The sequence below is a fragment of the Pagrus pagrus genome, assembly GCF_965226575.1.
Source record: "Pagrus pagrus genome assembly, chromosome: 12".
Taxonomy (NCBI): Eukaryota; Metazoa; Chordata; class Actinopteri; order Spariformes; family Sparidae; genus Pagrus; species Pagrus pagrus.
Genome location: NC_140196.1, coordinates 5961714 through 5978170, shown reverse-complemented (window position 1 = coordinate 5978170; position 16457 = coordinate 5961714). Strand labels below are relative to the sequence as shown.

Sequence of the window (16457 nt, the reverse complement as noted above, 5' to 3'; positions counted from 1 at the left end):
AGCGGAAAACTTGGATATGACAACATCTTTAAACATCTTTATTCAACAAACTCTGTGTACGCTCTCACTTTCTTTCTTTTTTACAGCCAGAGAATAAAAGGGGAATTCTGCAGAGGTTTGGTAGCATATATTTACAAACCGTGTGGGATCATTTGCACTTCCTCCATGACGTACGACCTGAGGCACCCTGAGCATGAAAAATTCTGATCGGTCAACAAGTTAAGGCAGATGCACTGTAAAAAAATAATTAAAAATGGGGGAAATAAAACACATTTTAGTTGCATGATTCTTTGGCCTGTATGGCACGTAACGTAAAGAACTCCTCACGAAGAATAAATATAAAGACATCTGCAAAACATTAAAAAAATTTACAAAATATCTAAGAAAAACACTCCCATCCCCACCCTCCCCAGTCAACACTGAATGTAGCAAATGTACAAAACAAGCTCTGACAGACAGCAGTCGTGCAGGACCGTCGCCTGCACTGCAACTCTCCTCCTCCTCCAGTGATTCATACAGAATTCAATTCAGCCCCTGAAGCAGGATGTTTGATCAAATAATTAGTCTCTCAAAAGTTTGTTTCTTGATATTTACAGTCCACTCTGTGTACAGACAAGACAGGGGGAAAAAAAATAGAGAAATTTGGAGTTTATCAGTAAGCGACAAGAATCTGTGTGGACTCATCGGCTGTTAAGAATAATGTTCTTTGTCGTGCCAGGTTGTCATCCAGGGCTTCTTTTCCAGGTTTTCCCAGTTACCGTGCCCAGGGCTTATCGCGCTCTCCTCCCGTTTGATCCGAACAGCGCTGTAACTGGGAACCTTGTCTTCATACTTGGCTCGCTTGAAGAAGCCACACTGCAGAGAGGAAAGGGGAAAACAAAAGTCAAACAACGTTCTGTTTGGGGAAAAGGCTATTTAAAGACATTCAGAGAAAGCAGAGGAGAGTTGATGAGACATCCAAGATGCAAGATGAGTCCATTAAGAGGTGTAGACGAGCCACCTGCAGTCCTTAAAGACAGGAAACATGTTCAAATGCCCCTGTTTTTAAACGTAGAGAGAAAGAAACCTGCAGACCAAGTGACTGCATGTGCAAAAGCAACAACAGAAATAGAGGAAAAGAGTGAATCAAAGAGATGCAAAAGAACAGCCCCCATGTTGATCCTCCGTCACTGCTTATCAGCCATCACCTCCCCTGGCCATGCAGGTAAACTGTGACGATCCACACATAATCATGTGTGAAAATATTTTAGGCGTCATCTCTTGGCAGAAATAATAAAATAGTCAGCTTCTACATTAGCATTCATGTCACGGTGTGAGAGTTGCCCACTGCCTGCCTGGTACCAGAAAGCAGCGCTTTTGTAGCAAAAAGGAGCGAGAGAAGCCATTTCACCCATTCATGGCAGGCCGGATAAGTTTACCCTCTGTCTTTTTTTATGCATTTGATGTCAGTCTCTCTTTTTCTGACGGGTCCTCTTTATTCTTTTTCTCAAAGACTCCACACTGAGGAGAGGAGAAGTGTTAGACCTACAGTTGTTCTGTAGATGATGCTTCACAGACTCAAATACCTTTTTGAAAATGTGGATGTGCTGTGTGTGTTTTTATTAGCTGGGGCAGGGTGTGTCCCAGTTTGTTGTCCTACCTTCCAGAGAAGGAAAGCAAGCAGGGCTAACAGCATCAGCCCGAACAGGATGGACAGCACGATGATCCACCATGGCACGCCTCCATATTGAGCTTCACGCCTCTCTGGGAACACCGTCAGCTTCATCTGGCGGACGCAATCACAGTGGCAGAACACCGGGATTAAGATCTCTGGATCAGTGTCAACTACGCTGTTAAATGGGTCTCTATTTATGTAATTTAAATAAAAAAATATAACATGAATTACCTCTGTCTTTGCATTCTCCAGCACTGTGTTCTTTGTTGTGCTATCAACATGCAGAAAGGCGTTCACTTTCACCTCCACATGGTGTAACTTGGAAAAATCCTGTTTAAAGACAAAAGGAGAACATCAAGTTTACATATAGATGAATCTGCTGGAACAATCCTTGACTGTTAAATAAAAATACATTTCAAGATTCTTGTGTATGAGGCAGCCTACAATAATTCTTATTCAGACATACATTATTCCTAGATTTTCTAGAGTAAAGCCTTATGATTTAAACTGAATATGTTTATGAATAGTTATGAAAATTATGACACTTGATTCACACTATAGAGCTGCTCAATCCTGAACAAGCAGTTGATTAAAACCAGGTTATTTTCCTGTTGCATTACCTCTATGAAGGTGCTGTTCCAGAGGCGAGAGTGGAGAGTGATGACTGCATTACTGTCCAGGCCCCGCAGGGGGCAGCTTATCGTCACACATTTTGCCGCCTTATTCTCACAGGACTGTCAACAAAGAAGGGAACACAAAGTTACAGCCGCCTTCCCCTGCTACTGGTTGCAAAAGCACATCAAATAAAGCAATATAACAACAAAAGAACAGAAGTTGGTCGTGTGGTATTACCAGGATTTCATATTTCTTCTTGTCAAGTAAACGTGAAAACGTGGCCTCGTCACTTCCCTTAGTGTTTTCTGCTGCTCTTCTCGTCCTGCTGTTACTTGATGCCTTAACACAGAGGAGAAAAAGCACATCCGTTTATTACATTTACCTCAACTTCTTTGTGTGTCTTCATTAGTGTAGACTCTTCAAATGTCAAATGATCCACTTCTTTCACCCCATACCTGCAGTTTGAAAAAGCAGACATACAGGCAGAGTGACCACAACACCTTAATGTGATGTTTCCACTCACCACACTCAGACGGTTGATCTCCTCTTTAGGGACGCACTCCATGTGGTCCACTCCAGTGGAGCTGATCTTCATCAGGTAGAGCAGCCACTTCCCCGAGGCTGTCTCCTTTGGCCAGCCGATGTTGAGGGTGGCGGTGTCTGTCAAGCGCTTTCCCAGATTGATGATCTGTAAATCAAGACAGGAATAGTGATCTACCTCAGATAACATTATATTAATATCAAAAGTGCTGAAGAGGACAAGCCGCTCTGGAAAGGAAACGACTTTTCCTGAGTTTTCCTGTACTCACTCTGATCTGGTGTGTGATAGCACTGCCAATATCACTTTCAACCATCATGGCAGTCTCACCTTTGGCCTCTCCTGTAAAGTAGACCTGAGACGGCTGGGCTTGTCTGGAAAGACAGAGAAGCACAGTTAGTAGAATCTGTGCATGCTTGTGTGTTTTTTGGGCCATGAATTGTATTTGTGTGTGTTTCTTACCCTGATACAGTCAGCTGCAACTTGATGGCCACCTTTGCCTTTGCTTTAACAGGGGCTAATTTCTGCTGGTCGCTGGTCCTGTCCGATCAGAGGTTACACACAGGTCAGAAAAACTACAGATATTAATGCATTATAAAGGTAATTACAGAGCAGGAGTCAAGAAGAAATGAAACCTCAAACCCTCTCCATGGTTCAAATAATCAAGACCACTATCAAAACATCCATCATTTAAAAATCAATCACCAAACCATTTAAAAAATGTAAATCAATGTTATTGGGCACTTACGTCTGTGGCTGTAGATTTATCTCCAGCTCAGTGGTGTTTGGAGAGATTCTTGATGTACCCAGAAAAATGTAGAAGATCGTCTGTATTCACAAAAACAGAGGCATTAAATAAGGCTCAACAGTGCCACTAGAAGTGCAGAGGAGGTAGACAGTGTCAAAAAGTGATTTCCTCTGACCTTTGAGTCACGTTTGAATGGGTTTCCAAGCTCACAATCAGCCTCGGAGCCGTCTGTATTGCCCATACAGGTTACTTCCAGCTCCTGGAATCAAAAAGAGGTTCAATCAGGACCAAAACTCACCTAGGACCTCCCAGTTAATATTTTCTTTAAAAAAAAAAATCATGTAACAACTTCTATTAAATTCCTCGCTTCCTTGCTAAATCCCAGAGCTATACTTCAAGAAGAAGCCAACTGTTACAAGACTACCTAAGCTAACGGAAACGTTGATTTTTTCAAGTTTGGCTGAGTTGATGTCAGAAATTAGCTCAGAAAAGTTTTAAATTGTTAAATAATATGTGTGTATTGAGCTAAGGAACTACTGTAAGATTAATATTTTGTCCAGACACACAGGACAACGTGACATCATCTAGTATGCAATAAATCAAGCTGTAACTTGCAAATTTCCTCAACGAAAATAGGGGCATTAGGTATCACACAAAGACAGAAAACCTTGAAATGAAAATCCATGATGTGAGCAGTGTGTAAAGTCTTTGTGTTTGTGTGTGAGAGGGACAGAAAGAGAGGCTTACATGAGGTGCAACGCGGAAAGCAGAGTAAGAAAGGGAGCGCGGGAAGGAGGCGAGCACAGAGGCTTCGTACGCATCGTCTCCATTCAGATTGGTCACTGTGACCTCCAAACCGATATCCTTCCCATCGCTGAGTGAGATCACCGGCACGCCGTCCTCCCTTCAGATACACAAAAGTTATGAGCCTGTGTGTTGATGAATGAGTCTTAAAGGACCTTCAAAGCCATAACAAATTATTCTCTTACAGGTCTAATGGCAAGAACTCATCGTTGGCCATCCTGGTTCCGTAGCGATACGTCACCTGCAAGTTGCTCTGACAAGTGTTGTCGGTGCCACACCCCTCCTTCAGGAAATTCATCTACAAACAGGCAAGATTGCACAGATACAGCAGGAACGTCAACAAAGCTATAAAATATACCTTGCCGTGTGTTCCTACATTAAATATCTTGTGTACGCACATCTGATCGAGTTGTCTTTTCCTCTTTGGCATCAAGAACAGGTGATAGCGGAGCTGAGCTCTGTCTGCGTTTACGTTTGGAGTTCTGGATCTCCACAGACACATCGATGGGGATCCCCCGCAGCTTATCTTTGATATTTTTCTGCAGAAAGATGACAGTACATTACACCCCGCCCACAATGCACTTTGATCAAGAGAGATGAGTTTGCAGAGAGAGTGGCTACCTGTATGACGAGCTGACGTTGAACACACTGTTTCTTTGTTGTGCTGTCTATGCTGATGGTCCCTTTGGCTTCGGAGCCACTGCCGTCCGCGAAGGTCGCTCTGGGGTTAAGACCCTTCTCCTTGTTGTCAGCGTCGGCCGCCAGAACGTACGTCACCACTGGGTGGGACAGGGAACATAAATGAGAGGTTGATTGCAAGGCTTTAAACTTCCTTTTCCTGCTGTCGATTATGTAATTTATCATAGCAACAAGTGAAAAAATCATAATCAAATTTTGCTTTAATAAAGAAAAAGATGGCTTGGCTTACTCAGACTCGGAGCGTAGCTCTTGGGGTTGGCAGTGTAGGTGAAGCACGCCTTAACCTCAAAGCTGGGGGCATAAAGCAGTTTATCTAGTCAGACACAGTATTAGCATAGCGCTTTTCCCCATGACAGAAGTGATACAGAGGTGATTTACAGTGACTACGTTTCAGACTTTCACTCAGTGCCAACCTTCAGATGCCTGAGCTGTATCACATTATCATCTCTTGAGGTACAAATTGATATTATGAGACATGACAGGCCGGGACTAGCTGGTTAGCATGTTAGCTTAAGTAAATATCAATACATAGACATTTTGACATGACAACACGCCCCTTTAAACGTCTTTTACAAACTGAATATTTTATTTGACCAAATAGGGAAAAAGAAATGGCCCACGTACCAAAAGGAGTCGCCACAGTTCTTCTGGGTGAGGTCGATTTGCTTCGGTATGAACTCGATTTCCTTCTTGATGTTAATAACCGGACGGGCTCTGAGAAGACAGGACTCAGTGAGCAACTTCCTAACCATGATCAGAGATATATAAGAGAAAAAACACACCAGTTCTCTCACCTAAAGACAAAGACAGAGTCAGAGAGGGATCCAACAGCAAGGTCAGGGTAGGAGTTCCTGTCCAGGTCCATGTTGCCTGCGAGGGAGTAGCCAAAGAGCCTGACTCCCATATCCTTGCCAGATAGGATCTAAAACAAGAGCAACACACGAGTGATTACAGAGACAATAATAATACAACAATACAACAGTTTTTGTAAGAAGTCAAGACGGGATGTTGGACAATATGCCCATATTTTACCTAAACTAGCTTACTAGGAAGATTTCAGGGTTCAAAAAAGAGGGTCATCTAATTTTTTTTCATTATTGAAAATGTAGTTTCACACATTTGGATAAAATCAATTTGAATTGCCACACCTTTCTCACAGGTATTAAAAGGTATTTCATACCTGTGCAGCTTTTTTAGAGCTGAGACCTGTTGCTGCTCCGTGGTAGATGAAAACAGTCCCAGCATTGCCATCATCATAAGGAGCTCCCACGGCAAAATCTGACAGCAAGAACGACAACAGTGACTTAAACAGGTGCTTTTCATTCAAGGAGAGGAATCAAGAATGACCAGTTGACAGTAGTATACATATGCACACGCACAAACATCGCAGTCTCACCATGGTAGCCATCCTGATTGATGTCCCCAAGGTTTTCCACAGCCAGTCCAAACATGGAGTTCTCAGGTCCGTCTATCCTCTCAGGCGTGACTTTGTTCCACTTTCCGGCTTTGTTGATGTAGACGTAGACGGCTCCTCCGATTGTTCCCTCCTTCTCAAAGTACTGAGGTGCTCCCACCACGATGTCCTGCCACCTAACACACAAGAGCATAGCTTGTTTGTGAGTATATAGTGGTGGTAATAGCAGGATTTAAGGTTGTGTATATAACCCTGCCTCACTCACCCATCCTTGTTGAGATCCAACACGGTCAAATCGTAGCCGAACGACGAGGCAAGGCCTTCCCCTTCCAACGTGTACTCTTCTATTAGGTCTCTGCTTTTGCCTTTCTTCAGCAGCACCACGGCCCCGCTGTGGTTCGCTCTGGGAGCTCCCGCCACCACCGTCAGCTGGTCCTTCTTGGTCAGACTCTTCCCCGAGTCCAGAGAGAAGCCTGGGAGACGGAGACAAAGGTATTTGAATAAGCCTGTGAAGAGATTGTGTAAGATGAATGGATGAGCAGATGAGAGAGCAGTGATTTACCCAGGTAGCTGTTTGGAGGAGCGGGGACCAGATCAGGGTTCTTCTTGCCCTCACCTCCCGCCTCAAAAGGACCGTCTTCATAGATGCCCATCTCAAGAAAGGTTTCGTTCTTTTGTTCCAACCGTACCACACCTGTAGAAGAGACAACATGAGAAGAGATGAGTGAAGACGAGAGTGATCTGGCCCATCAATAAAAGGAAGAAAAATCCCACAACATGATAATCCAATTGGCAGCAATGTGGAACATATGAAAAAGCATCAATGCAAATTCCTTCGCAATGAAAAGTGAACGTGGTAAATCATTCAGAGTCATTTGGTGATGAAGCACATGTGCAGTTAAGGTCTTCTGTCATAGCTTACTTTAAACACAAGCATACACACACACATTCAACTACCTTTCCAGTTGTACGCTCCAGGAGCACCAAAGATCAGGTAGTGGAAGTCCTTGTCGAATGTGGCAGAGAGGCCCTGCTGGCAGGAGCCAAACAACTCGTGACCTCTGGCTCGGCCACTGCAGAATTGCCAGGTGCCCCCCTCGTCAAATGAACTGAGATCAATCGTTAAGTCCTGACTCAGCACGTAGCAGCGGCCGATAATGTCTCGGGATTCGATGGGTCTGCCCACGTTGGTCCGTTTCTGGTAGCGATGGGCGCAGGTCTGACAAGGGCACAGAAACACACGGCTGAGTTGAGGTGATGTTGGTTAGAAAAATAAAGTGTGTTAATAATAAAAGTATGAATCTGAAAAAGAGCACACTATGGGACCATTACACCAGATGACCTGTAATCCAGCATGGCATTTTTGATCCCCTTGTAAAAACATTGAATATTGGCAAGAATTTTAAGTTTAACGGTTTCTATTTGAACAAGTAAGTAAACTGATAATTATTGCCATTAATCTGCCAATAGTTTAGTCTATTAAATACCACTAAATAGTGAAAAATGCTTGTTAGAGTCCAATGTGACCTTCAAATGTCTTCTTAGTAGGTATCTACTTTACAATTACATGAACCAGAATAAATGGACTGCTGCAGAGAATATTTGGCATTTTGTGAAATCAAAATCAAAACAGTTGCTGATTCATTTCCTGTTGATTGGCTAATCGATTAACCGACTCATTGGGTCAGTGCTACATCAAATCTTTTTTAATATCAAACTGAAGTCGTTTAGTTTGAAGGCGATGGTCAGATACAAAGACACACATTCTTACCACAATCTTGCCTCCTGGACCCTGACTGCTGACGGTCACCCCCATCCACTGGTTCTCTTTGCTTTCTGTTGTTAAGTCCTCTACACAGAGACAGGGACCAAAGTAGATACAAAGAGGACATTGTTACTCAAATATTGGGTCTAATTAGTGTCTAAAGTAGCCCAAAACATATAAAAGAATTACACAGATGCCAGCAGATATCTCACCTTCATTATCAAAGTCCACTCTGGCACAGTCAGGTGAGTCCAGGTCGCAGCTGTACAGTCCTCCCGTCACTTTAGACTTCTGACGGCTCAAGGCTTTTGCTTGCGGGGCGCCAACCAGCAGCCTGCAAACAGACACACAAATGAATATGTGAAGACTGTGGAAAGAGTCTCAAAACTGTGTGCATACATCTTTAATAAATAAGAGTTTCACAAATATTTTGAGACATCTGTATCCACAGGACGCCTTTCAAAATGGAAAATGTTCAGATCTGTGAAGTTGAGTTTAAAAATCTAATGTAATCAAAAATATTAATATCTATTCAAGTTGTGATGTGTGCATTTTCAAAACTCCTGTAAATTTGTTCAAACTGTTTGGCATCTTGTGTGTGTGGCTTGGAAAGGACATTTGTGAACACCTAAATTACGCACAAGTCATCTTATTTTTCGTTTGTAGATCACAGAATACACATTTGTGACCATTCTGAGTCAAATTTCTCTTCATGCACATGCAGCTCAATCAAATGCACATCATGATTAGAGGCTTGAGCGGTAACATCTCATCTGCAGATCTAGCATTCTAGCATTTCTTCCACTGGTGCATTATATTATTATCACACATTCCAGTCCACTGTGTCACACAGCGGCCATATTCACGCACAAACACACACATCCGCCGTCAAACTGATGTTCCATGTCCTCACGGTCCGACTGAGTCAAAGACCCCTTTCAAACGCCTGCTGTGGTTGATTGAACCGGGTTGTCTATCTCTCTCCACACACACACACACACACACGAACACACAGAGGCTGCCTTTGTGGAGCAAAGGACAAGGGCAAATGCCACACCCGAGCCTTGGCGATTGGCATCCAGTTCCCAGGGTTTCCTACAGAGTAAATCAAACAAGTCATGGGTGTCATCCATCGAACTGATGCACTGACAATCTCTCTCTCTCTGCATGTTCCAGGAGCTCTCTCTGGCTCGCTTTGTCTGTCCGATCATGACCTCCAGAGTTAATGTTGTACAGGGAGCTGTCTTCACCAGATGAGATTAAGCAAAGCCATTTTTAGCTGGAACACAAAGCATTCTCAGATACACACATACACACCATCTGGGAGGATTTACAGAGACATACAGTCAGAATGAAGACGCCTAATGTGACCAGCATGTCTGCGCTGTTGACTCAACAGCATGTGGGAGAAGATTTGAAACTATTAAGATAACTTTTTCAGACAAGCGTTAATCATCAGAACTATTGACTTCGGCAGGCGTGATGGGGATTAGCAAAGGACAATAAAGCTATTTATATGACACACAGAAATATCGCTTGTTAAAACTGTTCACAAAGTTTGTCGACAGTGTTATGATGCTGCCGTTGTTAGATGGATTTAAATGGATTTTACGTGAAATGAAGACGTTTCTTTAAAACGAAATGCATTCAGACGAGTCATCACAACAGAAACACACTCCTTCTGCTATGATAGACAAGTGTACGCTGTTTATCCCATTTCAACCACTGGATTGCTTTGGCCTTGATTCAAAAACCAGAGCACTATAATTTGTGCAATTATCCCACCCACCAAGTGTCCAATCCAGCCTTTATTTTAAACTACAAGGGCAGCGTGTGACACTTGACATTCAACACCACACGGTCTAAAGTCTTTACCTCTACATTCACTAACGTACCAGACAGAAAACTTATCTTCACACTCAGTGAAACTGTTAGGGCTCGTCAATCAAAAAGATGAGTCTGAAGAACGATTCGTGACTGACTGCAAATCCCAGGTGGGCACATCTCCACTGTCATCATCCTCAGAGACACAGGAAGTCAAGAGAATGGACAGAAAGTCACAAGACACACTGGGAAGTGGGGTCACTGGGTCTGGGGTCTCTGCTGCATTAATGGAAAATGGACACTGTAGTTCCTACTTCTACATAATCGCATTGTGATGCTCATTCAGAGTTTCGTTCAGCTAAATGCAACCAGCAATAGTGCAAAGACTCCAACAAGGAAGTGAAAATAAAATTATTAATGGACCAAGATAGACAGCAGAGAGTTAGAGTTACAATTTAAATTGCAATATGTTTACTTTGTTTATATGTGGCGGACCCTGCCACCTTTCTAGCTTCAAACAGTGTCCTTATTTTCCTCTGAGAACAGCTTGTTTATTCAGTCGTGGAAAAAATAAATATTTCTGAGTTTGTATTATTACCTAATTAATATTGTAAATATACGAAATTCTGAGTTTTCATTTCTTCTCCAAAACTACAGAGTGCCCCCTCAAAGAAGTTTTTTTTTTGGCAGACTCCTCATTCATTATGACACTTGCTATAAATCATGCTGCTCTGTTTACAATACGTCAACCAAGGAAGAGTAGCATGGATACGCTAGTCGATGAAGTAATGTGAAGTTAGGAAGCAGAGATAAGAGGACATTAAATACCAAAACCCCTGACACGTCTGAGAAGTAGATCGCGGACCCCTTCGAGGATCCAAAATTATCAGCTCGCTCACCCCTTGTGAAAGAAGCTGCTAACACATGATCAAAATTACAAAAGGCCTTGCTCAGCAATCTCAATTTTAGACTAATTTCAACAGAAACATATTATCTTTATTGCCTGACACTGCCATTGAAGAGTGGAGTGCTGACGTGAGGTGTCAGGGTGTAACACAGTGATAAGGTTGACCCGCTGGCCCACTGACAAAGACCCAGCTGTTTATCTAATCAATCACCACCAACAGAGGAAGCCCCAACACACTGGCTTAGTCTACAGGAAGGACAAAGACAAACAGACAGAGTGTGTTTGTGTGCGTAGTGACTCCCAAAACTGACACACACACTGGCAGCGACACTGAGACTCTCCCCGGGACTGCAGAGCGACCAGCGCAGCAGAGTGACCAGGAGACGTCCCAATGAGAGAGGTGAGCTGCTCTGGCTGCCAAGCCACGGCACAGCCCGTTGCTTGGCAACGGCGAGCCTATCAAATACAGGCGTTCACATCTAAATGGGTTTCAGATCCAGAGGTTCATGTCTTGCATTACCCAACTTCTCCCTCCATCTGTCTGCCAGGATCGAGCCTGCTGACTCTGACTGGTTGAATAACTGCTTGTATTTGGTGCCCAGATGTAAAACTGATTTATGTTCCTCTCCACATTCTTTCAGCCATCACCTCTTCTCTTTCTTCAGGTCTTTTCTCTCTCTCTCTCTTTGATGTTGGATAACCTCGAATAGCCTGAAGTGAACAGAGGGGAGTAATCTGACCCTCATACTGAAACACAGACCATATAGGCTCACGCATATTATGACATATTGTGTTTTTCTTTTTTTTATCCTTCCTTCACTGTGGTATGTACAGTATGTTCCTGTGCACATAAAAAGTCTTGAAAGATAAAAAGCCCAAAGTCCATGCAAACGGGAGCTCCTCTCTCCCGCAGAAAAGACTGTTCCTGAAGTGCCTGAAACGCCTCATCACTCTGTGTCACCATGATTTATTCATGTCTATATTAACGGCAGAAGTGAAGCTAACTGGAAGCTGCAAACATGACCCAATCAGAGATACGGTGAGCGCTGCTGGCTCAGGCGTGCATCAGCTGACCAATCAGAGCAGACTGGGTATTTGAGAGGGGGGGACCTTAAGTCTCAGACAGAGGGGGAATACAGTGCTGCAGCACTGGACAGTATGAGAAAACTGATTTTAACCATTAAAGCATGCAAACCTTTTCCAGTGGTCACCCAAATTAACATTACGAGCCTGAAAATTAGCATAATATGTCTCCTTTAAGAACTGAACTCCCCAGTCTTCCTATCTCCTCTATCATTACTGGAATCTGGACACAGCTTGACATCGACATGACTATTTAAAATGCCGGCATGCCTTGTGTTCCTTTGCTCACAGCATGTCTCTATATCTTTACTCTTTGTGCTACATCTATTCATCTCTCCAGGGCCAGTTTATTCCCTAGAAACACACACACTTTCTCCCACACATTTCTCCCACTCGATCCAAGCTCTTAAACTTCCTGTAACTCTCACTCAGTCTCCTCCTCCTTCTTTGTCTCTTCATGAAATCTGTGCTTTTTTTCCCCCCTCTTGATTTTATTATACAGACAGCTCCACCTGGCAATTATGACCAACCAAGGAATGCTCGACACACGCATACACACACACTCACACACCCGTCAGCTCCTGCCCTGTCCTGCAGGTACATGTAACACTCACCCCTGCAGGGCACGAAAAACACAAGGAAGATTGTCAACTAAATCAAAGTTGGTATGCATGGCTAGCACAGGACTGTGACTCACTGTGCACACCCAGCAACAAGGAGACACACATGGGGGGGCACACAAGCACACACACGCCATCATGATGAGATGTACGTTAGTGAAGGAAATCACTGTCAGTCAGCACAATCTATCCACCTCTTCTTTTCCTTTGCCTCAGGTTCTGAATGTATCCAGCAGCACCCTCAGCTCTCTGACACTCTTCCAAGTGACTGACAACAAGACAACGCCTCAGCGCTCAGCCACAGCATGCATCAGCACTCACAGATTACACACACACATGCATCCACAGGCAGCGCATGAATACATGTGCGTACACACAAATACATAGTCCACAGTGAGAGCACATTCCACCTCGACAAAGCGGTACGAGCACCGTCACTTGCAAAACAAACTCGGATTCCTGCTCGAACATGCACACACACACTTGAACTGGTGTTGTGATGTAACACGCACATGCAGAAGGTTCAAGTCCATCTCTTTCTATCCTGATTAAGGAGGAGACTACATTGTAAAAGACTGCAATTACTCTCTCCATTAATTAAGAATAGTTTAGTCAAGTCAGGAAAAATGCACATCAAAACTGAAATGTTGAAAATTGCTGTCAAAACAGTCCAAAACTTTAACCTTGTTTGTGCTTAAACTACTAAAATAACCAATAGATTATCAAATTTGTCTGCCGATCTACTCCTCCATTAAACGTCTGTTTCAGTAGTTCACACCTCCACCTGTCTACATTATCGTCACTGTTATTGGTTGTTTTCCAGTTCACAGAATCCAACTGTGTTCTCTTGTATTAAATGTAACGACCTGAAGCAGGGGGGCTCTGCGGTGACTCTGGTCTCGTGCTGATCACCATGTGTCTTTCATTTAGACACGGCCCAAAAAACTAGGACACAAACTGCCACTGTGTGTGTGAGAGAATGTGGAGGAGTAGTAGAAGTGTGTCAATACGCTTAAGAACAGTGTGTCACCTCTGTGGAAAAGGTTAAAGACTTGGGGATGCTTAATAACTCTGAGCTGCAGTAGCTCAGGTTATCTTGCAGAGGGTGAACACACTGTGGTGACCCCTGTGCATTAGCTACACAAATACAATCCTCTACATGGAGCGCAATAACCCAGTCAGTGTATTGATCAGTTCTGTGTAAAAAGCCAATTCATTGCAGCACAAGTAGTTTACATTATGCTGCTGGTACTGTAATACACTTTAAACGACATTTTCTACAAACTGGCATCTTATGCTATATTATAGGAAGTGGTGGAATATAACTACTTAATTAGATACTCATAGGTAAGTGTACTTTACTTTATACTTCTACAACTGTTCAGAGGGAAATAACGTACTTTTAACTCTGCTATATTTATTTGACAGCTAAAGTTACTTTACTTATTTACCTCCGCCAAGTAGGTTATGTTTTCGCCCGTGTTGGTTTGTAAGCAGGATTACACAAAAACGATTTAATGGATTTCCACGAGACTTGGATGGAGGATGGGTCTCTGCTCAGAATAGACCCCATTCACTTTTGATGCAGATGCGGATAAAGAAACGGATCCAGGGGGTTTTCTTCTCACTTTCTTTAAAGCTGCACTGTGTAGTTTTGGGGAAGAGATTTTAAGAGAAGAGAAAAATCTTCATTGATTGATTATCATGACTGAATAAACTGAATAAACAACCTTTCCTCAAAGGAAAACACAATTTCATACTGTTTTACTGTGTTTATATTTGCTTCAAACAGTGTTCTGGGGAACTTATTCCTCCTCGAGTATTATTACCTTATTAATATTGTAAATATTAACTTTCTAAGTTTGATTTTTTCTTTTTCAAAACTACACAATGGACCTTTAACATTGTGAAATAGGGTGTTTTTTGGTTAAGCAGTTATGGGTGGTTTCAAGTTGGATATTAGATTAGACTTGATTGAATTAAAGGGGGCTGTTGGGCCTTGGCGGAGGTATGCACTCTACTAAATGACATTCAAGTTTAAAAGGGCTCTTTGGAACAATGTGTAGCATTTTACACGTATTAATCACTTTTTTATTGGCTATAAGTGAGCAGATTGTAGCGTGACATGAAAAATGAGACCGTCCCCGTCTCTCTCAGGTATCTATACAAGCCTGTGGACGATACGTCGCAGAATATCCAAACCCGAGTCCGGATATTCTGCGACTTTATGCATGCGCTCGAGGGCCATTTCTGAACGTCTAAGTACATTTTGAAAGTTCCTTACTTTTACTAACATTTTTAAAGGTGCGCTATGTAGTTTTGCGGAAGAAATTTTTACTCAGAAGAGAAAAATCTTCATTGACTGATTTGTTTATGCCTAAACAAACTAAATAAACAAACTCTTTGTTTTCATGACTGAATAAACTGAATGAACAAACTGATCTTAAAGGACAACACAGTTTCGTACTGTTTTGCTTTGTTTATATTTGGCGGACCCTGCCACCTCTTTAGCTTCAAACAGAGTTCTCGGGACCTTATTATCCTTTGAGAACAGCTTGTTTATTCACTTATGGAAACATGTTTGTATTAGTATTATTATATACCTCATTCATATTGTAAATATTAAAGTTGGATAGTGCTCCTTAAATGAAGGATTTTTCTTCAAATAGAGCTTTTTCAAAGAATCTAAATACTTCCTCCACCAACAAAGATGTGTACCTCTATCAAAACACATTCCCAGATGAAACACTTGGACTTCTCTGATCTCAGGTCAGTTAATATTCAAGCTTTACAAACCACTAACCACTTGATGGCAGTTAGCCTTTATGCACAATGACAAATCCCTCTGAATCAATGCCCATAAAACTGCCCACAATGATTCAGTGGGATGTTTTTTATGCCTCTGAATGCTGAGGCTCGGTCTCACCTAAAACCTCTTTGGGAGAAAGTCAGCAGACAGAGAGAAACCTAACCCCGTGAACAAAAAGATCTGCTGTGGAGGTCCAATACAAACTCCCAAATCACTAACCTGGAAGGAAAGACTGGGCAAAGATTAACAAGCAGCATGCCTATTGTTCAACTCACGCAGGTGTTTAAGGTACTACACTCTTTTAAGAAGCTGGATTAAACGTGTTGCTGAGATTTAGTGAGAAACTATGAGTCTTGACTGGTTTAAAACTACCTGCGACATACCTGCGCACTCTCTAGGTGAAAGTAAAATATGCCTGCAGGTCTTTTAAGTAGCTTTAGAAAGTCTTTCTCACCTCCCGCAGCAGCTCTAAGGACCCAAAATAAACCCACCGTGGCTGTGACATTTTAATTACATGCTTACAGAAGTTATTTTAATGACATGTATAGCGTGTTTCCGAGGCCAGAGACGACGAGCTGTCTGCAAACGCAAAAGAAATAAAGTGTGGCTCTTACACTCTCTTATCCGGGTCAAACTGCCAGTGCATGGCGAGAGAGAAGCCGAACAGGCTGTCCGGATCCCCGTTCCTCCGCACCACATTGTCGGTGTCCAGGTTGAAAGCGGACAGTCGCCCACATCCCGAGAGAAAGACGAGCAGCCACAGTCCACAGGTGATCCTGCCCTCCATGAGTGTGTGTCAAACACGAAACTCCTTCAAACTGCTGGAAGGTGAGTCCTTACTGACAGAGGTGCAAAGTGCAAATGACTGGCTGCTGGAGGGCTGAGTGGTCCACTTTACTTACAGCAGCCCCGCCCCTCCTGACACACACACACACACACACACACACACACACACACACACACACACACGCAAACAT

At 42.9% G+C, this 16457-nt stretch overlaps 1 protein-coding gene across 2 annotated transcripts; it reads right to left on the bottom strand.

The window, feature by feature from the left end:
* Positions 1–15: 15 nt before the first annotated feature.
* itga6b (integrin, alpha 6b) lies at positions 16–16330 on the bottom strand. Of its 2 annotated transcripts, XM_084368603.1 has the most exons (26): positions 16095–16330; positions 8450–8571; positions 8244–8323; positions 7430–7691; positions 7035–7166; positions 6738–6945; positions 6455–6648; positions 6239–6336; positions 5853–5980; positions 5683–5772; positions 5288–5349; positions 4981–5138; positions 4758–4898; positions 4545–4657; positions 4303–4459; positions 3731–3814; positions 3556–3635; positions 3270–3347; positions 3079–3181; positions 2793–2957; positions 2507–2608; positions 2275–2388; positions 1886–1984; positions 1640–1765; positions 1419–1500; positions 716–855 (listed from the first exon to the last, which is right to left on the bottom strand). In XM_084368603.1, exons 1-25 carry the CDS (start codon positions 16265–16267, stop codon positions 1432–1434), a joined length of 3138 nt encoding a protein of 1045 aa, XP_084224729.1. In that variant the 5' UTR covers positions 16268–16330; the 3' UTR covers positions 716–855; positions 1419–1431. The 2 variants fall into 2 exon arrangements, with proteins under 2 accessions (XP_084224728.1, XP_084224729.1); XM_084368602.1 differs by lacking the exon at positions 1419–1500 and having other exon boundaries at positions 16–855.
* Positions 16331–16457: the final 127 nt, after the last annotated feature.

Coding starts and splice junctions, on each gene's coding strand:
- itga6b (XM_084368602.1), bottom strand. CDS start 16,267: ATGGAGGGCAGGATCACCTGTGGACTGTGGCTGCTCGTCTTTCTCTCG. Junction 4,658..4,757: donor AAAAGACAACTCGATCAGAT/GTGCGTACACAA, acceptor GCCTGTTTGTAG/ATGAATTTCCTGAAGGAGGG. Junction 2,958..3,078: donor CTATCACACACCAGATCAGA/GTGAGTACAGGA, acceptor CTTGATTTACAG/ATCATCAATCTGGGAAAGCG.